Source organism: Oryza glaberrima, chromosome 1 (assembly GCF_000147395.1).
Source record: "Oryza glaberrima chromosome 1, OglaRS2, whole genome shotgun sequence".
NCBI lineage: Eukaryota > Viridiplantae > Streptophyta > Magnoliopsida > Poales > Poaceae > Oryza > Oryza glaberrima.
Window position 1 is genome coordinate 35,912,663 of NC_068326.1, and position 27,543 is coordinate 35,940,205.

Genomic DNA, 27,543 nt, shown 5'->3' on the forward strand with positions numbered 1-27,543 from the left:
TCTAAATGCTATTAAGGCTAAGAACCCCACAATGCATTATGTTGTTGAGCCTCACCCAGAGAGGTCGAGGCCAGTTGATGGGGTAATGAGACGTGTATTTGGGCGTGCCGCATGGATCTTTGGGCAGTGTGTGGAGGCCTTCAACCACATGCGTCCAGTGATAGCAATTGATGGTACCTTCTTGACAATTTGCTTACTTTTACTATTTCACTTATATTTACATATTTCTAACTTCTTTTTTCCATATGCAGGATGGCGCAGGCCCTAGCTCTGGAGCCGCAGTACAAGGAGAGGCACCGAGCTCGCAGGATAGCGGAGGGAGGGGTAATATACTATTAATTGCTTATTATTCACTTGTTCAATTGTTCAATGAATCTCACTTGTTCAATTGTTGTTTTGTGCACAGGGTCTGAAAGCCGTTGCGGATTCGAGGGCACTTGGCAGGGGATATGCCCTTCGACAACCGCTACATCCCTCGACTAGGGGCCGCCAAGCTCACGCCGTTCATCACCATGGCTCAGAGGCCAATGCCTGTTTACAACGGGCCAGTACTCACAGCGCTCGTCGACCGGTGGCGACCGGAGACACACACCTTCCACCTTTCTTGTGGCGAGCTGACGGTGACACTCGAGGACGTCGCCATGATCCTAGCTCTCCCCATCCAGGGGAGAGCGGTCACCGGTGACACGAGCTCGGGTAACTGGCGGCTGACGGTGGCCAACTACCTTGGAGTCGAGCCTCCGGAAGCCCCTGCCGGTCAGAGGCTTACAAAGACTTCCGGAGTTCCCCTCCAGTGGTTGCGCACCACCTTCAGTCACTGCCCGCAGGATGCTGACGACTTGACGGTCGATCGTTACTGCAGGGCGTACATGCTCTACTACTTCGGCAGTGTGTTGTTTCCTGATTCAGGTGGTGACATGGCTTCCTGGATGTGGCTTCGTCTTCTAGGGGATTGGACAGAGGCAGGGTAGTACAGTTGGGGTTCGGCAGCCCTAGCTTGGTTGTACAGGCAGTTGTGTGATGCCTGCCAGCGTCTTTCTAACACCTCCAACCTAGCAGGCTGTGTGCGGTTGCTGCAGGTTCGATTTCTTTTATTTTTTGTACATTCCACCATCATATCGATACGTTACTAACTTGTACTTGTGAACATTGTCTCGCAGATTTGGATGTGGATTAGGCTTCCCGTTGGACGACTGATGTGGCACAACCACCCTCAGTGGCCGTGGCAGCAGGAGGAGAGGCGTCCCACGGTTGCTTTTCTTTGGGAGCTTGTCCCACAGCCAGTAGTAGGGCGCAAAAATGAGGCCTACTACCACTACACAAATGAGATGGATTGCCTCCAGCCTCAGCACGTGAGTTACTAAATAATTTTTTCTGATGTACTTGTTATTTTCTAACAGTGGCCTAACATGTTCTTTTTGCGAAACCAGGTGGTGTGGCAGCCGTATGAGCACATAGGGATCGACATCAACGCCATGTGCTACATACCGGAGGATATGAAGTTTCTCAGGTGCCCTTTGATTTGCTTCTACGCCGTTGAGTGGCAGCTCATTCATCGCGTGCTAAGGCAGTTCGGCTTGCGTCAACCCATACCAGAACCATTCCCGACGGGGTTCGACCTCCACAAGTAAGATTTGCATTGTGCATATCATTTTCAAACTTTCTCTTCGGCATTGGTTACTCAAGTTCTAACCAAATTATTTGTTTTGTTGAATGACTGTAGGTTGGACCGCAGGAAGAACAAGAAGATTACGGACTGGCATGCTCATCATCTCCATCTTATTGAGCGGTGGGACAACATAGCAGCTAACGTAGTGCCTCACAGAGTGGAGCACAACAAGACATACTTCGACGAGTACCTAGCTTGGCTCCTGAGGAACTACCGCCTTTTCCTTCCGTCGGCATGGACTCTAGATGACATAGCTACAGATCCCGAGGATGTTGAGGAGATGAACGAGTATGACACCCACACTCGAGCAGGGGCGACGGTCGAGTACGGGCCTGTACGTGACCGAGTGGTAAGTATTAAGGCTCAGAATTGTTCATTTCACATACACCTACATGTTCTCACAATATTAAATCCACTTGCAGGCACGTGAGCTGATGAGGTCCATGAACGACGCGGGTGTTGCCCTTGGCACACCTGCTGGGTCAGAGAATGAAGTTGGGATACTTCGGAACGCACTTCAGGTAATTAACCAATTAGTTCAATCCATGAATCATTTCACTTGCCTTTAACTAATTTGTTTTGTTCTTGCAGAGGCTAAAACAACGAAGTCGGATGTTAGCGGCAAGACTTGGTTGTAGGTCCACAGACGCAGTTGACCCACAACCAAGACTAACGCGGACACAGGCCGGAGAAACAAGTCAACAAAGAGCTGAAGAGGAAGGGGAGGAAGAACATGATGAAGGGGAGGAAGAACATGAGGAAGGGGAAGAAGGAGATGGACAGAGTGACGAAGAGGAAGATGAACAACCCGAAGAAATCGGGTCATCTCAGCTTGCAGGTGCCCCGCAGCCTTCCCAGGGTCGCCCGCAGAGAAAGAGGGCACCGGTGGACCGGTGCACACCTTCCACTAGTGGCCGGAGGGGTCGGCACTAGTTGATTACTTTGTACTTAACACTCTAGGCAGCGTTAGACTTTATATCAAACTCTAGATGGATGTGATGGTTGATGGATGTGTTGGACTCTAGATGATGGTTGATGGATGTGTTGAACTCTATATTTTGTGATGGTTGATGGATGTGATGAACTCTAAATACTGTGATGGTTGATGGATGTTCAGTTGCTGTGATGTGTTAAATACTATGTGGTTGTCAATTTTGTGATGTGTGTGATGCTGTCAATTTCTGTGTGGCTGGCTGTGCTATGCCAGCCACTGCTTGACCTCAGCGCCAAATAGAATGGCGCTGAGATTGTACATGTCAGCGCCAGAGCAATTGGCGCTGAGGTGCACAACCTCAGCGCCAAGGTCTTTGGCGCTGAGATGCGTGCTCTCATCCCTCGGGAGGCAATCTCAGCGCCAAATCTTACGGCGCTGAGTTGGCCGTCCTCAGCGCCTAATTGTTTGGCGCGGAGATTCAGCCCCCCCCAAACGTCAGCAGACGGCCATAAACCGAAGGAAACGGCCGTCAAGTACTCAGCGCCGATGCGGTTGGCGCTGAGGTGTTCAACCTCAGCGCCATCGACCTTGGCGCTGAGGTCAGGGTCCAGATCTGGTGATAGTTTTTGCCAGGGACCAAATTTGCAAATAGTTTTCAGAAAGGGCCATATTGTCAAATTTTCGGGTTGGGTCCCTCCTCCCTAGCTTGTGATAGTAGCAAAAGTATACTTCCTCTATTTTATTTTCTAGTATTATCCACATTTATATAGATGTTAATGAATCTAGACACATATAGATATTAACATCTATATGAATGTGGGCAATGCTAGAAAGCCTTATAATATGAAACGGAGGGAGTACTACTATCTTTGTTTTTAAATATACGATATTATTGATACTTTATTATTATATTTTTATTAGAAAATCAATATAATTATTATCTATTCTGTTATGACGGTTTCTGTTATTATAATCCTTTTTAAGCCTATTTATACTGTTCTTTTTAGAAAAAACCTAATAGTCAAACATTATGATTAAAAGTTAGTATATTTAAAATGGGAGTGAGTAGCTCCCTATAGGCCCCTATGTTTTATATAATTATTTAATCTGCAAAGATGCAGCTTTCAATGATCAGTGCACGGAATGTTCACTTGTGACCGTACCACTGTACAGAAGAGGAAGAAGGAGAAGAGGGAGAAGATGTCAACGGCGTTATGACTGACGGCAACGGCGCAACCACTGCGGCGAGATCTCTCCAACCGCACGGATGCATCCACCGTAACAGTGTTCAACGCAGGGTCAAAGGGCCTCTCTCTTCATGCATGCCCCTATTTTATATTTTCTTTTCTCCTTTCGTTTTCGGATTTTAATGGCTAATGTTATATCTTGTCAACCCTAAGCTATAGCTACTTAAGCTACAGATAGCTCGATCAGCGACAACCATGACCAATAATTCCCCCGCGGGGAAGCTTTTCTGCTCCCCGCGTACGTGTGTTGGTGTGTGTCTGTTTTTCGTACGACATAAAGAAAATAATCGGTTCAGATAATTCAGACGTTATAGGTGATATTATATGTCGTAAGGATATAGAACATAAAACACTTGGCAAAGAGAATTTTCTGATTAGATGTATATGTAGCTACTTGCCTCTTTTCTATGATTTGCTAATGAAAAGAATTAATATATTTTTACGAAAAATAAACATCAAATAATCCACGGCTAAGATTTGCTCAAGATGGATTGGGAAGGTCAAATGGAGCATTGTAAAAAAAATATACAATAAAAAAAAGTCAATCCTCACCTATAAAACATGTGTCAGATTCGTATCTATGATTGAGTTTTTTAATGAGATGGATATGGTATTACATACGCACGAATACATCTGCACGCCAATATGCAGCACCAACTTGAAGAATTATCTTAAAGAAAAAAAAACCCAACTCCCCCCCCCCCCCCCCCCCCCCCAACAAAAAAAAAGGACTTGAATAAAAGGAAGAAAAGAAAATGTGGACTTTTGGAATGATCAAGGCATCTCCTAATTAAATGGCCGAAAAACACAGTGACACTGACACTGAGGTCGGTCGTTGACCACCCCCACCCCCACCCCCACCCCCAAAACGGCCAGCATCAAGGGTCGCTACACGTCCATCCATCCATCCATCCACGCGGTTGACGCTGACGGCCGCGATCCTTCCACGACCACCCCTTCCCCACCCAATTAAATCCTCAAAGCAACCGCAACCGCGCGCGGTCGCCGGCCACGTCGCGCCGCGCGCCCCGCGACGTGGCCTCCGTTCGCCCACGTCGCCCACGCCCCGCCCCTCGCCGCGCCGCGGCGTCGCGCGCGACGCCGCGGCCGCGTCCTTCCTCCTTCCTCCTCCCAACCGGCGACTTCATTGCGCACGAACGACCGAGATCTCCCGCGGATCTCGCCGCTTTTCGCCGTAATTATCCCACGCCATCGCATATGTCAATAAGTCATGGGCGTTGCCTCCTCTTCAGCTTCAGCTTCAGCTAGGTAGCTTATCAATGTCCAAATATTGAATTCGGCTTATCAAATCCCATCTAAAATATTCTATCAAAAATACTTGAGAGTCTCTGCCCATGTATCTAGATGCCTCAGGAATGTAGTGTAGTGGCAGAGCGTACAGAAGAGTGTAATATAATGTATGTATGTGTGTGTGTACAGGTCCAATTAAATCATGAAAGCAAAGGGAAAATGGGGGGACATGTATGTGTATGTTTTTTTTTTTTGCATTAGAAAAATGCTTAGCTTTAGCCATTGATGATGATCCAGGGAGACGCCACGTCGTCGTAAATAGTTCCGCGAAAAGGTAGAGATTATTTTTTCTCTCTCTCTTTTAGAAATAAATAGTTCGGGTGTGTTTAGTCTTCGGAATGGGATATGCGATCGAGTACCCCGATTTTATATATTAATGTTTGATGGATGGATTGTTTTTGCTATGGATTTTTGGGTTCTTATTGTCAATAAAAAAATCATGAGGAAAAAAAAGTCAAGTTGTGATGCATCAGGGTGGGTTTTAGGTGTTAGCATCATCCTAAATAGGAGGGTGGTACTTTAGAGGTACACATCTAGGGTGCAAATGAATGATAAGCCTCTTTATCAGCTGAAATTGTCAACAAGCTTGCAGTCAACGTGATGTTAATAATTATTGTAAGCAGACCTGAAGTTTGTTGAGTTTCAGTCCTGCAGAGCCTTACAGTTAACGCCTTAATATCTAGCCATGGTTGACCTGCATAATCTTCAATCAATCAAAGCAAGTTAATCCAAAGGCAAAATCCAGCACTTGATCATAACAGCTTATCTGAGTGATTTTCTGCAGTAAAGATGATATCTTTTTTTTGTTTTCTGAATGTTCCTGCTCTGCTTCTTTTTTTTCTTTCTGAATGTTGACCTGTAAAATCTGCAATCAAGCAAGCTAGTTAATCCAAGAATAAAATCCAGCAGTGATCATAACAACAGCTTTTTTCTGAATGATTTTTGTACTACTAAAAGATGATCTCTTTTTTCTTTTTCTTTTTTGTTTGAATGTTCCTGCTCTGCTTCCCTGCCTTTTTCCCTGCTCCCTCTTCAGAAACCCGAGGATCCAACCAATCTCAAGATTCCTTTCCTCCTGGTCTCTTGTTCCAAAGTCTCTCCAAGAATTGAGATGGTGATTTTGACCTTCCAATCTCTCCGAGAATCGAATCACATCATCATCTTCATCTTCTTCTTCTTCACCAACCAACCCCAACCAAACCCCAGTCATAAAGAAATTGTGCTAATGAAGCAGTAGTAACTCTGAACAATAATTTAAAAGAAAAACACACACATCTCCATATCTTCAGAACAACAACAAAAAAAAAAAAAAGGTCATCCTCTGGTCAATCACCCTGCCAAACTTTCAGTCGGAGAGACACACAAAAAGGTTAGATTGAGACAGAGACACCCAAAAGAATTCTTAATTGAAACAGTACCACTCCTAATTAGCAATTTGCTTACTCTTAATCTCCCTCACTAACTTAACCTGCTTTTCAAAGCTTTCTCTTCCGACCCGGCAACATGGCGAGGAATTGAGAGAGAGAGAGAGAGAGAGAGAGAGAGAGGTTTCAAAAGTCAAGTGGTGGATATTATTGCGAAAAGCGCGCGGCTGCAGCAGCTTCGCGCCAGAATCCCAGATAGAAAATCTCACAGCTCGGGTCACTCTACTGTAGGTAGAAGAGCGAGGCTAACTTGGCGCGAGATTGGGACATGCGTGCAAGTCACCACAAGCTCTCTCTCTCTTTCGCGCCCTTTATATGCCGCTCTCCCGCGCGCCCCATGCATCATTCGTCTTCTTCCTCCTCGCGTCTCCTCCCCTCGTCTATGGTCTGCGCGGCTCATGGCCTTGGTTGCTGGCACGAGCAGCGCGGCGGCAATGACGCTCCCGAGGCAATGCGCGGCGGCGTGTAGGACAGGCGGCGGCGGCGGCGGCGTGGTGCGGTGCAGGGCGGTGGCGGCGGCGGGTGGGGCGGTGGCGGTGAGGGATGCGGTGGTGGCGCCGGTGGCGAGGCGAGGGGCGGCGAGGAAGACGGCGGAGACGGTGGCGGGGATGTGGAGGGAGGTGCAGGGGTGCGGGGATTGGGAGGGGATGCTGGAGCCGGCGCCGCACCCGGTGCTGAGGGGGGAGGTGGCGCGGTACGGCGAGCTGGTGGGCGCGTGCTACATGGCGTTCGACCTGGACCCGGCGTCGCGGAGGTACCTCAACTGCAAGTACGGGAGGGAGAGGATGCTGGAGGAGGTCGGGATGGGCGGCGCCGGGTACGAGGTCACCCGCTACATCTACGCGGCGGCGGACGTCAGCGTGCCGACCATGGAGCCGTCGACGAGCGGGCGCGGGCGGTGGATCGGGTACGTCGCGGTGTCCACCGACGAGATGTCGCGGCGGCTCGGGCGGCGCGACGTGCTCGTCTCGTTCCGGGGCACGGTCACCCCCGCCGAGTGGATGGCCAACCTCATGAGCTCGCTGGAGGCGGCGCGGCTCGACCCGTGCGACCCGCGCCCCGACGTCAAGGTGGAGTCCGGGTTCCTCAGCCTCTACACCTCCGCCGACAAGACGTGCCGCTTCGGCGGCGCCGGGAGCTGCCGGGAGCAGCTCCTCCGCGAGGTGTCCCGCCTCGTCGCCGCCTACTCCGGCGGCGGCGAGGACGTCAGCGTCACGCTCGCCGGCCACAGCATGGGCAGCGCGCTGGCGCTCCTCTCCGCCTACGACCTCGCCGAGCTCGGCCTCAACCGCGCCGCCCCGGTCACCGTCTTCTCCTTCGGCGGGCCGAGGGTGGGGAACGCGGCGTTCAAGGCGCGCTGCGACGAGCTCGGCGTCAAGGCGCTCCGCGTCACCAACGTACACGACCCGATCACCAAGCTCCCCGGCGTCTTCCTCAACGAGGCCACCGCCGGCGTGCTCCGCCCGTGGCGCCACTCCTGCTACACCCACGTCGGCGTCGAGCTCCCCCTCGACTTCTTCAAGGTCGGCGACCTCGCCTCCGTCCACGACCTCGCCACCTACATCTCCCTCCTCCGTGGCGCCGACAAGAAGCAGCCCGCCGCCGCCGCCGCCGACGCCGGCGGCGTGATCGCCAAGGTGATGGACTTCGTGGGTCGGCGGCGCGGCGGCGGCGGCGGCGGCGGCGCATTGCCGTGGCACGACGCGGCGATGATACAGATGGGCGGCTTGGTGCAGACGCTCGGGCTAATCTGACAGAGTCTTAACCCACCACTGTCAAGACGGCTAATCAAGATTAACAGACCACTAATCCTCTTCAACATTTTATTCGAGGGTTTTATGGTCGAATTTATTTTTTCTTCTTTGATTTGATTCTGTATAGATAGATCAACCATCATAGAGATATCTCAAATCAAACACACACAAAAAAGAAGAAACCCCATTTTTTTTTGTTCTGTTTTTTTCACACTGTACATAGAGAGAGATCATGATTCATGAGCCTCAAAGCAGAGCATGTAAACACACACAAACAACAAAAACTGATCTGAATTTGTTTGATTCATTTTGAAATCTCAGCTTCTCTTTGTCCCCGTTCCAGAACGCCCAAATCTGAGCAGGAAACAGTTCGATTTCCGTATGAAGCAGGTCCCAAATGGGCCTTAAACTTGATGAGTTCAGTTAAGCTGCCTGAAGTGTGACACAACAAATTTGATGATATTTTGTACGTCACTGTATATCTGTTTTTGCTTGGGAACACACCAGTTGGACGATCTGGCAGCCTGGCACAATTCATCAAATTTTATCATTTTGTTTATTTATTTATTTATAACGTATGCAAGGATGCCATAGATCTTCTTTTCAGTTTTCCTAGAAAAATGGCATCCATGCAACAACGCATCTTAATCAGATAAGCTAATTTTCATATGGCTAAGATAATCTTGCCACTGAATTAAGCTGTGATTTTTCCATGACTTTTTTTAGTACTTGGGAACATGCTTACCAGTATGGTAAGTATTAGTGCTGGTTTTTAAAAATAGTATTTGAGATGCCAATTCTACTGGTCATACAAAACTAATACTTAGCTCAAGATTGCTCATAATGAGTAGTAGTTGCTTGTATTACTAGATCATAATCACAGAGATTCCTGCTGACCCAATCCCAAAATTAAAGTTCCCAGTTGCTTTCCACTGGGATTTTGTTGGTACTAATCTCATAAACTGCTTTTATTCTTAGCTTAGTACCTCTTGACCTTTTCTTTTCAGATATATATGTTTTTGGTGATGAAATCATCAGCGTCCTTAACAATTTGGACTTATCAGAATCAAAACACCCAAAATAATGGGAACTTGGACATTTAAACTTCCTCCTTGCATATCATGCAGCCGCATTTTTTCTTCCGTTTTCCTACTTTCTGGGAAGGTCTCTGTCCAACACTGTTCACTCTAAATAATTAGGTACCAATTGATCACTCAAATTATTGTTTAGCTATCAAATTGGTGTTGAGAAAAGGAGTGCAAAGCTTCGCTTAAAAAAGATGGAAAATCCTACATTAAATGTTAAAATTTTATTAAAAAAGGAGTGCAAACACTACTATGTTGCCTAACTAACAGAGACGGATTGGTAGATATGTCTATCAGTCTATGAACTATTATCAGAAAGGAAATAGCCATCTTTAATAGTTGCAACCAAGGAAAAAATGTGTTTGATATGTATTTTTGCTATATGTTGGATGCAACTAATTTTCATAAGTCGCAAATTTCATGATGCTTTGGGTTCCTTCGAAACTGGCATAATTCAGGGAATCCTACTATAGCAAATTCTATTGTTTAAACAAAATTCCTTGATACACGACGCCTCCAGCCACATGAGAGAAGAGGAGGGCAATGGAAGAAAAAGGAGAGAAAAGAGGGCTATAGAATTCATTTGTGAGAAATTTAAACTAGGGATGATAAATATTGTTATAGACTTTTCAGCCATCATAGACAATTATTACCGTGAGCACCACCTATGTCTGTGAAGTATCAACAACGTCACATCCGCAAAACTGTCTCTTATAGTACTAATTATTGATGGATTTTGATGCAGCAGTGAAATATAGACGGCTGTGATAGTGAACTATCAAATAGAGACATCCATGATAGCGAACCGTCTCTGGTAATTTTACGACAAATGGTTCGCAGCAAACCATTTGTCATGACGTCTTACGGTAGTCGATTAATTGGAATGTGATATTAGAGCCCTTTATTTTAGACAACCCATATCAAAGAGTGCGAGGTTTCATATTGATAATGGCATTTTGTTCATGAGGGCACTCACTCACTAAGTGTGTCCAGTAACCAAAAACAGGTAGGAAATTTACGATTTATGCACAGGAGAGCTCAGTTGATATTTCTGGCAACCAGAACAATTAGCAAACAGAAAGAAGATGAAGAAATGCTGTTTCCAAGGAAGGAAATGTGCAAAACGTATATACAGTTGGCGTTCTTTCAGAGATAATACTAAAATGTAGTGTTCTGTTAATTGCCTTTCCAGCTGATGCTTAATCCTTAAGTTAGGATTAACCTAAAAAGATACACAATTTACTGTACACAATCTCTGATCCCAGCCAACGAAATCGAGAGGGACATATTAATATTGGTGTCTACGTGTTAGTTTTAATCTGCATCAACCGTTTTCACCCGAGTTATTTCAAATCAAACGCCAATCACACGGGTTGCTCTCCTTGAAGATAACTTGGGTTAATTTCGATTAAATTTGAAAAATGGACGTTTTACGAAAACAACATGTTACATAGCTTAACACCGCTCATGCATGATGAGGAGCCAAAAGAACAAGGACCATATATATAAGGCCCCTGCATCAGGGTCACAGTCTTGTCTCGTAGGATCATTCCAATCACCATCCTTATTTATTAGGACTTTACACATATACTGCAAATTTAAAAATCCACTTCTATGGCCAGTGTTAATTCCACGCGCAAATAATACTTCTTCCCTTTTCAAATAACTGTCAACTGTTCCAGTTGGGAACATCTTGTGGCGAACACATCTTGAGGATGAATACACTATCCAACGACAAATATTTGAAGACAAAAGGAGTATATTCTTTCTAGGATAAACAATTGATAGATATAACTCTGAAACTTACAGCCTCATCCTTTTCTTACGTTTGTACTTATCAACAAAAATTTGAATTTTCAAACTTAAATTTAGAGTTGATTTTGAGTTTTTTATAAAAGTTTATTTTTCAGTATTTGATTTTAGATCGTTAAGAATATATATATATATATATATATATATATATATATATATATATATATATATATATATATATATATATATATATATATACATATACTTATACTTATACATATATATACATATACATATACATATATATATATATATATATATATATATATATATATATATATATATATATATATATATATATATATATATGTATGTATGTATGTATATATATATCAAATATACTATTTGGATTATTCCGCAATTAAGCCAAGTGATGGGGCCGTTAGTTATATATGAACGTATATTAATCTTTCTTATGGCCAGTGATCTATTATATGTATATTGTGACCATATATAGATTTCATCTTATAAAATGAAACATTAGGCTAGGATATGATTTTGAGTTAATCTACACTAACTACTCGAGGAAATACAAATGCAGAGTGCACAATATCACTTAATGAGGTCATAGATTATACAAGTTATACACCGGCACATTACGTCGACGTCTTCCCGGTGCTATTTGTTTCTCTATCTTTGATCGATCACTAATAATTAAATAGGAAATTAAAAAACTCTCTCATATCATTGGACCAAGACAATAAACAAATGAGAAAATCTTGTGAACCGGACAGTTCCCACGAACGTAGCTCGTGCATATACGACGTTAACATGCCAACTGCACGCAATCCCTGTATGCCCCCGCTGTTCCTGGAACACATAGCAAACCAAAAAAAAAAAGAAAGAAAGAAAAAAAAAAGGCTACACGTACAAAGTTTTTCTTAGAACAAACTCTTACAACTGACGTGGCACGCTATGAGTACGTCTAGATAGGTTTTCTGAGAGACCCTAACTTCTATTTAGGATCTGTTCGATGTAGCTAAATTGCAGCTACACATCAACAATAGCCGCCACAGTGGATGGTAAAGAAAATATATACGATTACAACTGCAAAGTAGTGTTTGCTAAACACAGTCTTAGTTAAATCATACAGTTGACAGCTTTATTTATAAGTATTTGTAAGAGCTTTTTTTTTTAAGTATGTGTAGCAGTGCACGAAAGAAAAATGCATAGAGAAGAAAACCAAAAACCAAACCCATCAAATCTGAATATCTTGGAAAGCGATTAGTTTATACAACATGTAGCACAAAAGTACAGTAGTGTACTATGAGCTGTTGAGGATCTTGCTGACATCCTTTTGCGTGCGTTGGGTGCTTGATTCTGTCCAAAGGAACAAAATCTTAGCATGCCCAACGATGGAGCTAAACAATTCGGCTCGATCTCCTGCCTCTTTTATATATAAAATATATATATGGACTTCAGTAATAATTGACAGAGTTGGATTAAGGTACGTACTAATTAGGCTTTTCTTTTCTGCGAGGAGTACTAATAAGCTTTTCTTTTATGATATCGTGACAATCAAGTATAGATTCAGCAATTGTCACATTTTCGAATACTAGCTGGAATAAACGTTTCTACCATTACATCTAAAATAGTACGACTATACATGTGTACTATAGTACTATGGTCGACCGCAAAAGCAAGTAGTAATCGTTGATTCGATAAGATTTTATCATGACGAATCGATGTATGTCATATTCGTACAACTGATCAAAGGGATGACTAACGAGTCTAAAAAAGTACGACTATACATGTGTAGTATGGTACTATAGTCGACCGTAAAGATAAATAATAATCGTTGGTTTGATAAGATTTTCTCATGACGAATTAATCAACTTAGACCATCCTCGTACAACCGATCAAGAAGTCACTACCGAGTGACTAGACCGTACTAGAGAAGAGAGGTGCCATAAAGCAAACTATGTTTATAATTAATTGGATGACATGTATAATAGATCATTCACGCGGATCTTTCCTTTTTTAAAAAACACAAAACCACCAAATGCAGATCGACATACTAACAATTATATACTCCATCTCCACTTCTGAAACCAGAATTTGGGGGAGTTGCCATGGACTGACAAGGCAAAGCATGAACTGTTCATTCCTATGTATGTTAGGTTGTTTGACCACACATGACCCCACTCAGTACAAGTGTCATAGTAGTAGCATATACCAATAATAAGGCCAAGGGGACCCCCTCAATGTTTATGGCCATATTGTGAGATATGTGCAACCTAGGAGTAGTCCTCCATGCCCTTGTGCCCCAAAGGCTATGTGTACTACTGCGTCGCTCGTCTCGTCATCTTCTCTGAACTTTCTGAACTTGTTCAGAAAAGTTCAGAAAGGAAGAAAAATGATGGGGTGCACGTCCTCGCCGATCCTTCAGAGCAAGCAGCAGATAGATAGGCTATCTAGACAGACGATGATGCATGCATCCATGTGTACGTGCAGCACAAATATATATATATATATTTTCTTTTGTTCATTAGTGTTCCAATTAATATCTCTGAACAAAATCAATACGAGCAGTGCTACACACATACTTAAAAAATTCTTGCATAACCCTTACGAACAAAGATCTCTAACAGTTTGATTTAATCAGTCGATGATTATGAAAAGTTAAGATAATCACAGTATGCCACATCAATTTTCGTAAGAGTTTGTAAACAAAATTTGTACATGCATCGTTTTCCAGTTAATACATAAAGTGTTTATATGTATATCAAAGTTTACAAAACCAACGAAAACCAACGTTTTCCAAGCCGGCTTAAGAACATAAACCGCTCGGTTTTTCAATCAAGTTAAAAAAAAATCATACTGAACTTTCAATTTTTAAAAGTACCAGAATTTATTAGGAGTCCTTTTTTTTTTTGTGAAACCGACAAAACTACCAATTCTGGGTTTTGGTTCGAGAATAGTTTGGTACTAAAATTTAAATTTTTAACAAAATTTGACCGGAAATCGTTAGGAGGCAATGTATTTTGCGAAACTGAGGAAAACCACTAACCCCTGTATTTTTTTTTTGTTGCTCCGAGAACAGTTTGGTGATCTTTGAGAAATGAGCAGCAACAATTTGGATGGCATGGTTGCGTGCAGCCGATATATATCTACGAGACTATCATCAAGGCAGAGCATGATGCAATCTGATCTGCTGACGAATTAATATGAGCAACCGATCATAATATTTTTGGAGTCGTTTTCAGGGGTGTTCATGGGGAGGATCGAGGACAGTGGCCGGGGGAGGGGATGATGATTTGGATGGACGATAATCCGCCATGTCGACCTGCCTAGCTCCCGGAGCTCTTCAATTCGATCGATCGATCGGCTCACTGTAGCCGACGTACTCCATCTCGATCGATCCCTAGCTAGCTCTCCATCTCCAAGGCTTAATTAGCTGACTATGTTGCCACTTGACACTGTCACCCCCTATCTCTTTCTCTCTTTCATTGGTAATTAACTGGGGGAGAGTGATAGAGGCAGCAGAGCCAGATGCTGATCGAGATTAATTTGACACTGATCTCTCTCTCTCTATCTCTCTCTCTCTCTCTCTCTCTCTGAAACTTCTCTGAACCAAGACTCTCTCTCTCTCTCTCTCTCTCTCTGAAACTTCTCTGAACCAAGAAGACATGTAGCGGTAGTACTATCTCTCGTAAAAAGAGTTGACGATTCAAAGTGGTAGTAGCGATTAATCTCGCTAAAATTGATCGGAATAGCGCCAATCACCACCCCCCTCAGTAATTAATTGCGTCGTTCTGAAGCTAAAAGGCCACATCGAGCTAGCAGCATCAGCAGCAGCATATGAGCACAGGAGACCGACCGAAAACCGTGAAATTTCGAGGTTTCGACATTGGCCGGGAGCAGATTTCCGAGTGATATAAAATTTGAAATAGTAAATTTCTAGAACATGAATTTAAAATAGTAAATCCGATCGAAATTTCACGAAAACTGTCATACCACCAGGGGGTTGAGATCCAACGCTCAATCGGAAAGGTGAAGCCTGATTATTTCACACCGCGGACCAAATCGATTAGATTCAGAAAACAAGAAATTATAAACGTGTTAGAGAAACCACACACTTTTTACCGCTGCACAATCAAGCGCATCTCAGATCGATCAGATTCAGAGCTGAGGTGATCTGATCAAAAGGACGACGTCGCACGGCGACGGGGCCCAACCTAGCTACGCTTAGCGTCGACGTGCATGTCGCAACGCCGACGATGACGACGACGACGACGGCGACGACATTATTACGGATCTCTCTACCTTTTTCTTGCTGCATATGCATATCATCAGCTCTCATCAATCTCTCCCTCCAATCCGCCCACACCTACACCCTGACAACGACCCGGCCGGAGAGGCAAAGTCAAACGCCGACCTGACCCACATGCATGCAGGAAACCAACACGCACAGATTAATATCATACTCACACAGTCACACTCTCTCCAGTGGTGAAAAACGATGCCCATTTTTACCGACCAAACCATCTGAAAATGCATGGTTACTGATTGAAATAAAAGTATATAGAAAAAGTACGGAAATGAAAACCGAAATGGTTTCGATGTTCTACGGACCGTTCTCTCGATTTACCATATTTTCCTAGGAATTACCTTTTTATAGTATTGTAGTAACCACTATTTTTAAATATTGTAGTACATGTGTCCCATTTACCACGACAACCACTAATATTTATATTTTCGTAGGTATATATCTGCAAATGGCTATTTATTACGATATCCGTTTCTTTCTTGCTTGACATTTAGAATGCTGTCGTAAATCATGATCATGTGTCTTTATTTAAAAGACACGTGATCATCTATTTAAGAACGGAGGCGGATAGAAAGACGGTAATAAAACTACCGCTGATTGGTAGCTCGATCGATTCCTGTGCCGACCTAGCTGACAGGTCCACACAAAATTCTCCAAATAAGTGAATTGCGACACATAATTTATGCACATTAAAAGTTTTGAGGACTATCTCCGAAATTGGGGAGGTCCTCTTTCTCTTGGCTTTTGGAGGGACAATTGAATTGAATTGAAGCTAACAATGGCTGTGGACACTTGCACATCACCAACCTAACCCTAATAAAAGCTCAAAAGCGAGCCAAGGAAGAGGCCACGTAATCACAATGGGGTTGAGACTGTGAGAGGGAGCAGCTAGCGTCATTAAGCTTGGGGATAATATTGTTGTTGTTGATTGGGAGCATGGGTCATGTACAAGGAGATGGTGGTATGGCCTTTGTTTGTGCACGTAGCTAGCTAAGGGAGGAACCGGCATTTCGTCCCATTTTGTTGTTGTTGTTCATGTCATGTCTTGACTTTGCTTGTTCCATTGATTGCTGCTGATTAAGCTTTGCTGTTGCTGCTGGCTTTTCTCCCATCAATGCCTACACTGCCTCGGTGTAGTCATCATATTTTTTTCCCTTATGACAAGCAAGTACTTTACATCCGCTCCCTTAAACAGATAACGTGAATCCTATAATACGTGCAGTTAAATTTTAAAATTTTAATATACTGATGTATATGTAAAATATTAGGATTTACTATTTGGGGACTAGGTTAATAGATTTATCATGACAAACGATTTTAGAAAGTTATTTTTAAAAATATTTTTCCAAGTACATAGTAAGAAAAAGTAATGATTGAATATGCTCTTTCTAGTAAGATGTGTCCAAAATGTAGGTTTAGCTAGTGATTTTTATTTTATTATTTTTGTAGATATTTTTCAATGAAACTCTCTACTCGTATGATATTCAAGCATGCGGTCTAAATAATTTGATAGATATTGATATATGCTCAAAGTTTGAAATTTTGGTTTGAGATGTGAAAAAATGGGCATGTATTAGAGCATGTGGGCTCTATGGTGGAGGATTTTTTTTTCAGGACTTGGTGGGCTCTATGCCTCTATACAGATCTATGGGCCTTGGGGCCTCAAGTAAAGGCCCATGAGTGAAAAGCGGGAAGGGACGAAGGGTCATGCACGGGAAAGGCCCAAAATCGGAAAGAGAGTTCCAGAAAATCTCCATTTTTAAATAACTGAGACTGGACACTTCATTTTCAAAATTTGATCATTCTTTGTTTTTGCAAAAAAATAAAAATACTAAAATATGAATTATTATTAAAGTGTATTAATAATAAATGTAAATTTACTATCCAAATTCTACGCACTATAGTCTAATTATTTATTAGTTATTGATGGTCAAAGTTAAAATAGTTTTGATTTCCAAATATTGTTACTATTATTCATATTTAAACTTTAAAAACTTGTATTTTATAAAAAAATATAAATATTCAAAAGATTTTGTATTATCAATGTATCATTCATCCTAAACATAAGCACTAAAACTACATTCATTGAAGTTTAGTGCTCCATTGGAACGTAGAATTCTTAAAACACGGTAACAAGGAAAAATGCATGATTAAAGTGTTCTACCACCTTTCATAAGGATTGAAAAAAAAAAGGGGGCAGAAATTCTACAGGAATGACCGTTTGAATGAAGAGTGGAAAAAACAGTACAAGAATTAGAATAAACATGGTCAAAAGGGGTGCTCTTTTTTTTCCCCCAAGAGGTTGAACCTCACGTTGAAATTCCTATGTTATAAGTCAATATGAAGGAATATCATAAGATTTTTGGATAACTATTTCTTTGATCTAGAGAAAGAAGATTTTTCTATAGGATTAAATGCCTAAAAAAAGCCATTGTTCCAAAGTAACTCGTGAATATCTTTTTATGTAAATGGAATAAATATCACTATATTTGCAACACCATTTGAATGTGAGGATAACTTCTTGTCCACACAGCTACTACTACCTCCGTTCCAAAATAAGTGCAGCCGTGGGAATCCGTGTCCAACGTTTGACCATTCATTTTATTTAAAAAATTTATAAAAAAATTAAAATAAGTTAGTCACACATAAAGTACTATTCATGTTTTATCATCTAATAACAATAAAAATATTAATCGTAAAAAAATTTTAAATAAAACAAACGGTCAAACGTGAGACATGAACAGTGTAAAACTGCACTTATTTTAGGACGGAGATAGTAATAGACAAAGTTGTTTAATTGCGGGCATCAAAATTTAAACCCTTATTCACATATCGATATTATTTTACACCGTACCCGCAGTTCCACCATCGTACTAATGGTGCCTGCCTTTTGTGACTAAAGCAAATGCAAAGGAGGGTAGACAAGTAGTAGCTATAGCACTGCACTTCACTAGTTTGTTGGGAATTTTTCCGGATCAAGGAGGAAACGAAACGGGAGCATGGTAAAGATAAAAATCTCCCATACATTAATTTGCTGAAAGATATTATACATGTGTAGTACTCTCTCAAGAGTGATCAAGGTTACTTACGTTAGAGCATCTCCAACAGCCTCTCCAAATCGAACTCTCCAAATACCCATATAACCAATTCTCCATCTGATTTGGTTAGTTAAACTAGTAGTTCACTCCAACAGCCTCTTCATCTACCATCTCTACTTTGACTCTATGACACAGGAACCCACATGTCAGCCTCTTCCTTATTCTTTCTCCCCTTCCTTCCCATTTTCCTCTTTTCTAGCATATGCTTCCTTCCCCAATGGCAGGAAACAAGCGGCGGCGGCAAGCGGGAAGGGGACGGCGAGCGGAGACGGCGGGCGCGGCGAGCGGCGGTCGGCGAGCGGGGGCCAGCGGCCGCTGCGAGCGGGGGGCGGCGGGCTGCACTGCGCGGGGTCCCGGCAACCGCGGCGAGCGGAGGCGAAGGACGGCAACCGCACGGGGGCCGGCGGCCGCGGCGAGCGGAGACGGAGGACGGCAGCCGTGCGGGGGCTGGCGGGGTGCGCCGTGCAGAGGCCGGCGGCGAGCGGCGCTGCGCGGGGGCCGGCGGTGGCGGCGAGTGGAGGATGGCGGTCGCGGCGAGCGAAGGGCGGCGGCTGACGTGCTCGAGTTCCTCCCCATGCGTCGTCGTGCTCTTTCTGTGCTTGGTTGCCGTGTGGGGATGGAGGAGATGGGCTCTGTGGGGCCCACCATTGGCCAGCCAAATAGAGTGGCCAAATTTGGCTAGTGGAGGGAGGGTTTTGGCCAGCCGGATGGCTTAGCCATCCGGTTGGAGGGGCTGTTGGAGCACGTTTTTTTTGCTAGAATGGCTAAAATTTGGCTTGGAGAGTGGGATGGAGAGGCTGTTGGAGATGCTCTTATTTCACATTACGAATGACACAACACACAAAGGTGATCGATTGAGGAGTATATGACGTCTACCACAATGACGCGAAGAACGTGGAGAGAGATGGTACATGACCTTTTTTTAAAAAAAAACATGGTACATGACCTCCATCTTGTTTATATATAATGCCATTAATTTTTTTTTACAAACGTTGGACTAATTGTTTTGTTCAATTTTTTTAACAAATGTAAAAAGAATTTAAGTCAAACTTTAAAGAACATTTGATGATAAATCCAATCATAATAAAAAAAATTTTACAAACATTTGACTGCTTATTTTATTCAAATTGTTTTTAACAAATGTAAAAAGAATTTAAGTCAAACTTTAAGGAATATTTGATAATAAATCCAATTATAATAAAATATTTTTATAATAAAATGAATATTTATATATATTAAAAAATTAACAACGCCATATATTAGAAAATAAATGGAGTATATATATTTGCGAGGAAAAAGAAGAGGGTGTGACAGCCGTGTTAGGTAGATCGATGCCTACAATTCTTGTACGAAAGAGGGCAAATGGCTTGTGTTTTCTGCGTGCTATGACGAGGGGACGACACCTCGCAGGTGTACGTTCGATCGTGCAGCTACCTATCTCTTCCCAATACTCCGGCTGAGTTTAGTTCCAAATTTTTTGTTTAAACTTTTAACTTTTTTATCACATCAAAACTTTTCTACACACATAAACTTTTAACTTTTCTATCACATCGTTCCAATTTCAACCAAACTTTCAATTTTAGCGTGAACCGAACACACCCTCCATCTCAGTCACAAAATATCTTGTCGTTGTATGATGCATACGTGCAGTCGTCACTAGTTGAAGTGTCGTTTGCTTTGTTTTAATTTGTTTGTCATTTTACCAAATCTCATGTTAAACTAGAGAATGTATCGAACCATATTGCTACCCTTACCAATTACTCCCTCCGTTTCATAACGTAAGACTTTCTAGCATTATCCATATTCATATGGATGTTAATTAATCTAGACATATATGTTTGTCTAAATTCATTAACATCCATATGAATGTAGGTAATGCTAGAAAGTCTTACATTGTGAAACGGAGGAAGTATATCCTAACCATCTTCTTTTTGAAAAAAAAAAACAAAACAAATACTGAAATTCCTTGTCAGTACTAGTTTCTTTTTTAAGAAAATACTACCAGGCCTTACCTTGTAGTGTGTGATTTTATAACCAAAGAAAACATAATAGTTTTATACAAATATATACTTAAAAAAGGAAAAACAGAAGGAGTACTACAAGTGTTGTAACCAATCAGCACCTATCTTAAGTGATCATTCATCCTATACATATGCAAAAGAACCTCATTTTGAATAGCAGACCACCAACTATCAAAGAAAGGACCAATATTCTGAAATATCTTTCCATTTTGCTGTTTCCAAATGTGCTAGCAAGCTGTGAAGAAAACTTCTAAGAAACCTTTCTATCTGAACCAAAGTCTTGCTAAGATCACAATTTGAAAGAAATCAAGAAGAGAGGTATTCCAAAAGATACCAAGTTTCTACCAGCACTTTTCACTGAAACGACTGAGGGATAAGAGGTGTAAAATAGTTTCTCTGTGCTGAGAAGGGCAGAGAAAAAAACATGTTAGGTCAGCATCTGGTGGAGCACATTTCTTCCTATCAAGCATGTCTCTTGTGTTTAGCGGATCATCAAAGAGGAGCCAAATAAAAACTTTGATTTTCATCATACACTTGGTCTTCCAACTTCCATAACCACTAAGGCCATATTTGTTTCAGTTTAAGATTATTGTAATCTAGATTATTGAGCCAGATTGCTGTAAGCTTGATTATAATAAGCCGACATAAAATAAGTTGTTAGCTGTTTGTTTCTCATCTTAAAAAAACATATTTAGAGTGGATTACCATATTATAGTAATTTGACTTATAATTTGTAATAATCTATTATAATAAGTTATCTGTTTGTTTCAGCTTACTTTTAATAATCTATATTATAATAATTTTAAGCTAAATCAAACAGGCCCTAAGTATGGCCGAGGAGCTTGTAAAACTGCAAAGTTCAGTTTATAAAAACACTTGGAGGTGTAATTACTTTGATTCTAAATGAAACTCGAAAAGTCCACCTTCTAATCTGACAAAGGTTAAATTAAGGAGCTTAGATCCTCATGAATTCAATGAAGGCCTCCTCAGGCCTCTCGTGAGTACTAGTATTCCTGGTGTTATCTCTATATTTACGTTAGTATTTCAATTAATTTTTCATTTATCCATCGAGTTGTTATTTGTAATTTGTAGTTATTGAATCTGCAAACTCTATAATAGTTGACTAAGACTTCTTGAAAGCAAATGCTGGAATGGAGTTTCATTGTTAAAAAAAAAATTACATTTGAAAATTGCTATAGAACCAACATTTCGGCGAAAGCTCTACTAAATCAATGAAATTATATTGATATAATAACTTATAAACACTAAATATCAGTCCACTAACGAGAATAGATATTTATCTTAAAAATCAAAACTATATGAGTCAGGTTCTATCTTCACTTTCTCTCTCCCAAACTTTTGGACACGTGGCTTCACCACAAGATGCCAAGTCTACGCATATATCACGCCTAATCCACAAGCTTAAGCAGCGTAAGTATATATAACTATTAAGAGGGATGCAAACTCGACGTTGCATGCACCATCCCATGGCGTTCACTCCAACCACGCTCGAGCTGCCATCCACCATGCCACCGGCCGCCGCCGCCGCCGCCGCCACCCGCCACCGCCACGCGAGGCCGGCCGGCCACTTGCGCTGCGCCGCCGACGCGGTGTCCACGGCGCCGGCGGAGCGGACGGCGGCGAGGGTGATCGCCACGAGCTCGCGCACGGCGTCGGCGTCGGCGGCGTCGGGCTCTGTCGCTCGCGTGTGGAGGAAGGTCCAGGGCTCCGGCGACTGGGACGGCATGCTCTCGCCGCTGCACCCGGTGCTCCGCGGCGAGGTGGCGCGGTACGGCGAGCTCGTCGGCGCGTGCTACGCGGCGTTGGAGGAGGACCCCTCGTCGCCGAGGTACATGAACTGCAAGTACGGCAAGCTCCGGATGCTGGAGGACGCCGGCGTCGCCGGGGCAGGGTACGAGGTGACGCGGTACATCTACTCGTCGCCGGACGCCGCCGTGCCGGGCATGGAGGCGTCGACCAGCGGCCGCGCCAGCTGGGTCGGGTACGTCGCGGTGTCCACCGACGAGACGACGCGGCGGCTCGGGCGGCGCGACGTGCTCGTCTCGTTCCGCGGCACGGTCACCCCCGCCGAGTGGATGGCCAACCTCAGGAGCTCCCTCGTGCCGGCGAGCCTCGCCGCGCGCGGCGGCGGCGGCGGCGACGTGAAGGTCGAGTCGGGGTTCCTCAACGTCTACACCTCCGCCGACGAGACGCGGCGCTTCGGCTGCGCCGACAGCTGCCGCGACCAGCTCCTCCGCGAGGTGTCCCGCCTGTTCGCCGCCTCCCGCTCCGGCGGCGAGGACGTGAGCGTGACGCTCGCCGGGCACAGCATGGGCGGCGCGCTCGCGCTGCTCCTGGCGTACGACCTCGCGGAGCTCGGCGTCGCCGGCGAAGCCCCGGTCACCGTCTTCTCCTACGGCGGGCCGAGGGTGGGGAACGCGGCGTTCAAGGCGCGCTGCGACGAGCTCGGCGTGAAGGTCCTCCGCGTGGCGAACGCGCGCGACCCGGTGACGAAGCTCCCGGGCGTCTTCCTCAACGAGGCGACGACGAGGTCGGGGCCGCTCGCCGCCATGCGCGGCGCGTGCTACGCGCACGTCGGCGAGGAGCTCACCCTCGACTTCGTCAACCTTGGCGACCTCGCCAGCGTCCACGACCTCGGATCCTACGTCGCGTCGCTCAGGGAAGGGGTGGTCACCGACGCCGAGGCTGCCACCGGCGGCGTTCTCGCCATGGCGATGGAGCTCGTTGGGAGGCAATGGCAGTCGAAGGACGCAGCCAGGGGGATGGTGCAGTCAACTGGCTTGATATGAGAGATCTCTCCCTGTTGCAAAAACTCTTTTCCTCCTAATATATTAGTGTGAAATCCTTTTGGGCGTTCAAAAAAAAAGATATCTATGTTGCAGGGAAACTGTTTTAACAGCTCGAGTGGATGTCGACCCGTTGATTGTATGTCATCTAAATGGTTATGAAAAAAATTGAAAAAATATAAACAAGATGGATCAATATATAATACATCAATTCACAAACATGCATGTTAAAATTCAACTCCTACAAATTGTAACAAAAATAACAAACAAAACTCAAATTACTATATGTACATTTACAATTAAATTTGTTATTTTTGTTATAACTTGTAGAAGTTGAATTTGAACTTGCATGTTTGTGGAGTGATATATTAAATATTGATCTATCTTCTTAATTTTTTTGAAAATTTTTCATAATCATCTAGTTAACATGTAATAAATGGATGGACGTCCACTCTAGCTATTAGAATTCATCTCCCTCTGTTGCATCCATTTTTTGCAGAGATTTTTCCCATTGGCCACTGAGTGTTAATTAATTCTTAGAATATGTGTCCAACATAATAGTTTTATTGACTATTTTAGTCTGTAAATTAACAAGCAGAGGTTTTTTGGTTTTTTTTGTTTTGGGAGAAAAGAGGGATCAATCCCTTCTCTTCCATTGTACTCTCATTCTTTTGCTGTTAAGAAAATAGTCTCTCTCATTTGCCTCAAATTAATTTGTATTGTGCTCTCTCTGCCTCTCTGGTCTATAGATAAGTTGCAACTCCCTCCAGTCAAATATTTGAAGTTTATGACAAAATCCACTTATACTTTTAAAATTCATATCACCAATATTTTTTTTATAAATGCTTAGTTTATAAACAAAATGAATGACATCAGTAGGTTTGCCTTAAAAAAGTACTACTCCCTCTGTCCAGAAATATAAGGTATTATGTCTAAAATAATATAAATTAAGGAAGAGAAGTAGTACATATGTGTAGTTTGAAAAAGCATCTTTGGCATAATAAACAAAGTAGTAGTACTGGTAAGTAGTACATTAAGTACATTCTTTGTATTTTTTTTTAGTTTTTGACATGAATAGTGTGGAGTAGTAGTAGTAATATTAGAAGCTCTGCTCGCCCAAGGAGTTTGCTTTACCCAACTCCCCTTTTTGATAACAAGGCAAAAACCTCCGACCCGACATTCATGAGTTTCGAATGAAGAATGAAGAGTGCCCTGCCTCTCTTTTTTTTTCCCTAAATCTTAGAATTGGAAGTTGGTAAAGACCCACCCCTTGTTTAAGTCAGAATGAGTCCCCGAGACATTGGCTTCCGCCTACAGTGAACTATTAAGGATCGTATCCCATGCATATTCCACATTATAGCCAGCAACTGATTCAGCTTCCGCTTTTAGGAGATCAGACGGAGCTCGATTAGTTTCTACTAGACAAGAAATAAAGAACATAACCAATACGGGGAACGAGGGAATACCGGACCATATCTGCTTTTGTGCCTGACAGTCTCACGGAGGGAGTACTTCTCACAGAAATCGATTGATGGGTGGCTGACAATCCTGCTTGCTTTGGGAGGAGATAAATCCACTATATTTATGGATATTTCTAGGGGCAAAATCTCCTATACTTCTGGATAGAGGGAGTATCATAATATTGTAAACCTGTTAGATACTAAAAACTTATTCTAACGTAAAATTGATTACCATAATTTTAAAGGTTTGATTGAATCTTGTTTTAAACATAAAATATTTTTTGACTGGAGGGAGTACCAACATTATTTTGAGGAGTAGATTTTTCTATCATAAATTTTGTGTACATTCTCTTATTCATCAGTTGCAAGTGTGAACACACAACTCACATATTAAAATGAGGTAAAACCCTCCATCTCTATCCAATGATCGGAGAGATGAACACACAACTCACATATTAAAATGAGGTAAAACCCTCCATCTCTATCCAATGATCGGAGAGACGGAGAGAGAGAGAGAGAGAGGGGGGGGGGAACCCAGCCAAACAAAGTCAACATCCAAAAATATGGAATTATTCGGACCACATCAAACTGAGGTAAAATCCAGTCAAACAAACTCAACATAAAAAACATGAAATTATCAGGAACTCATGGATGAAGGTTGAAGAGTGAAGACAACAATTGGCCCGAAAATTTTGGGCTTTGATAGTTGCCATCTCTTCCGCGATCACTACAATCTTCCTATACTCTTAAATTCTAACATTCTAACAGCCCCATCTTTTAGTTTATGCTTATACTTATTAGCCAAAATTTAAATTTTTAACTTTAAATTTGGAGTTGATTTTGGGGGTTTTTTTCATCGAAGTTTATTTTCCAGCCTTTGCTTTTAAATCGTTAAGAACGCGTATATAAAAGTTTTATTCGTAAATTATTTTTCATTTACAAATATGCCGTTTGGCTTAGGGAGCCTAAACTTTCACAAAAAAATTACCACGGTACATCTTCAAGAAAACATCATCCGTTCGACTTTTGTTAGAGTGCTACAATCCATCAAATCCAATAAATGACAAAATATCTTCTAAAATCTTTCATAAAACTTCTTTTCACATCCTTCATCAGTAAAAAAAAAAGAAAAGAAAGGAAAGAACGAAAAAAAAATCTGGTCCATTCATCTCGTCTTCTCCACGAGCCTCTTCAGTCTTCCCTTCCTCCGCCGTGGGCGCCTCCCTGTCGCCGCCACCTCTTGGTCCCCTTCTGATCGACGGCGCCGGTGCCACAGATTTCTCCAATTAATCCACACGATCTTGGGAGGCATCGGATCAACTGCACAAAATCTCAGTGCAAGTTTCTGAACATCTGGAAATTTGATTTAGAGAACACCATGCAAATGTGGGAAAGGGTACAAGCCAACATGTGCAAAAAATGATTTAGCTAATGTAAATTATGTCATGCGGTGAATGATTATCTCCCATTTGCTACACCGATCTGATGATTACAAGGCTGAATGTTTTTCCTAGGTACCATTTCTTCATATCACGATGCAAACGGTAGAGTTAATTAAGCGAGGGGTTTTTAAGAATAAAACACAACAAGGTGTCAATTGGTTCGAGGACATATGCGCTATTCAGTGCAAATGTGAGGATTGGTTTTCTTCTTTTCTTGCAAAATAGCCACCACGCACCATTTTCTCCAAAGAGCAAAAGGAATTCCATATATAAAAGGAGAAAATTGCAACCTAGAAGGTATTAGTGACTGGGATCCCTTGCTGTCATACGCTTCATAAGCTATTAATTATATACTTTCGTTGTGATTAAATGATTAAAATCCCAACCTAAACACCTGGAAGTGCTAAAGGCAAACTATGAATTTATCTTGATAAAAGAGCTCATATCTGTATTTCTCTTTGTTCTTTCATATAAAATGTCCATTGTTCTTTTTTTTCAATTAGTAAATCATTTCGTGAAAATGTCGATGTATATTTGATCGTTGAATATTATTTGCATTCTTTCAACTGAGATGGAGTTTGCCTTGCCTTGCCTGCAGCCAAAAGAGCAATGAGAACAAGGCTAATCAACTGTCCATGTATTTAAATATTAAAAGCTATTTCTTTACTACCTTAATTGAGAATTGGGTTGAATTTAATAAATTTTCAGGCCAAAGTGTCTGAAAGTTCAGTTTGCACACCGTATTAGAGGACTTATTTGTTGTTTGATGGGTTATTAGATTAGGCACCGTATGGTGTATACTCCTACTTAATTTGGTTTTTGTTTGGTATTGAATTATGGATGCTGTCATCCTCATCCATGGTTAACACAAGATGAGTTGGCAATCTGATGGGAAAAGTAGAAAGAATTCCTAAATGATTGCATGATGGTGACTGGTGAGTGCATCCCAAGAGAAACAGGTCATGTTAAAAAGAAATAGTGTTTTGCATGCTAACTTGCTGCACCCTTATGTAAAAGAGACCACCTAAGTTTGCCTGTCCAATTTCAAAGTAGGTAGACTCTTGGAGCTGACAGCGAATGGATCTTTTTTAAACTGTATAATTTCTTCTACTGCAATTCTGGATAGCAGTCACTCCATTTTAAAATGTAGTTATTTCTACTAGTTCTTTTGGAGGGGAACCCCTCCCCTCCGCACGTAAAACGGAGCGA

At 42.6% G+C, this 27,543-nt stretch overlaps 2 protein-coding genes across 2 annotated transcripts; both read left to right on the forward strand.

Moving 5' to 3' along the window:
• The first annotated feature begins 6,956 nt into the window (after positions 1-6,956).
• LOC127759846 (phospholipase A1 EG1, chloroplastic/mitochondrial) lies at positions 6,957-8,633 on the forward strand. The gene has a single exon (XM_052284066.1). The coding sequence runs from the start codon at positions 6,984-6,986 to the stop codon at positions 8,337-8,339; it is 1,356 nt and encodes a 451-aa protein (XP_052140026.1). The 5' UTR covers positions 6,957-6,983; the 3' UTR covers positions 8,340-8,633.
• Positions 8,634-22,112: 13,479 nt separating this feature from the next.
• On the forward strand, positions 22,113-23,556 carry LOC127759799 (phospholipase A1 EG1, chloroplastic/mitochondrial-like). Its single transcript, XM_052284028.1, has 2 exons — positions 22,113-22,235; positions 22,344-23,556. The coding sequence occupies exons 1-2, from the start codon at positions 22,113-22,115 to the stop codon at positions 23,433-23,435; spliced, it is 1,215 nt and encodes a 404-aa protein (XP_052139988.1). The 3' UTR covers positions 23,436-23,556.
• The last annotated feature ends 3,987 nt before the right edge of the window (positions 23,557-27,543 follow it).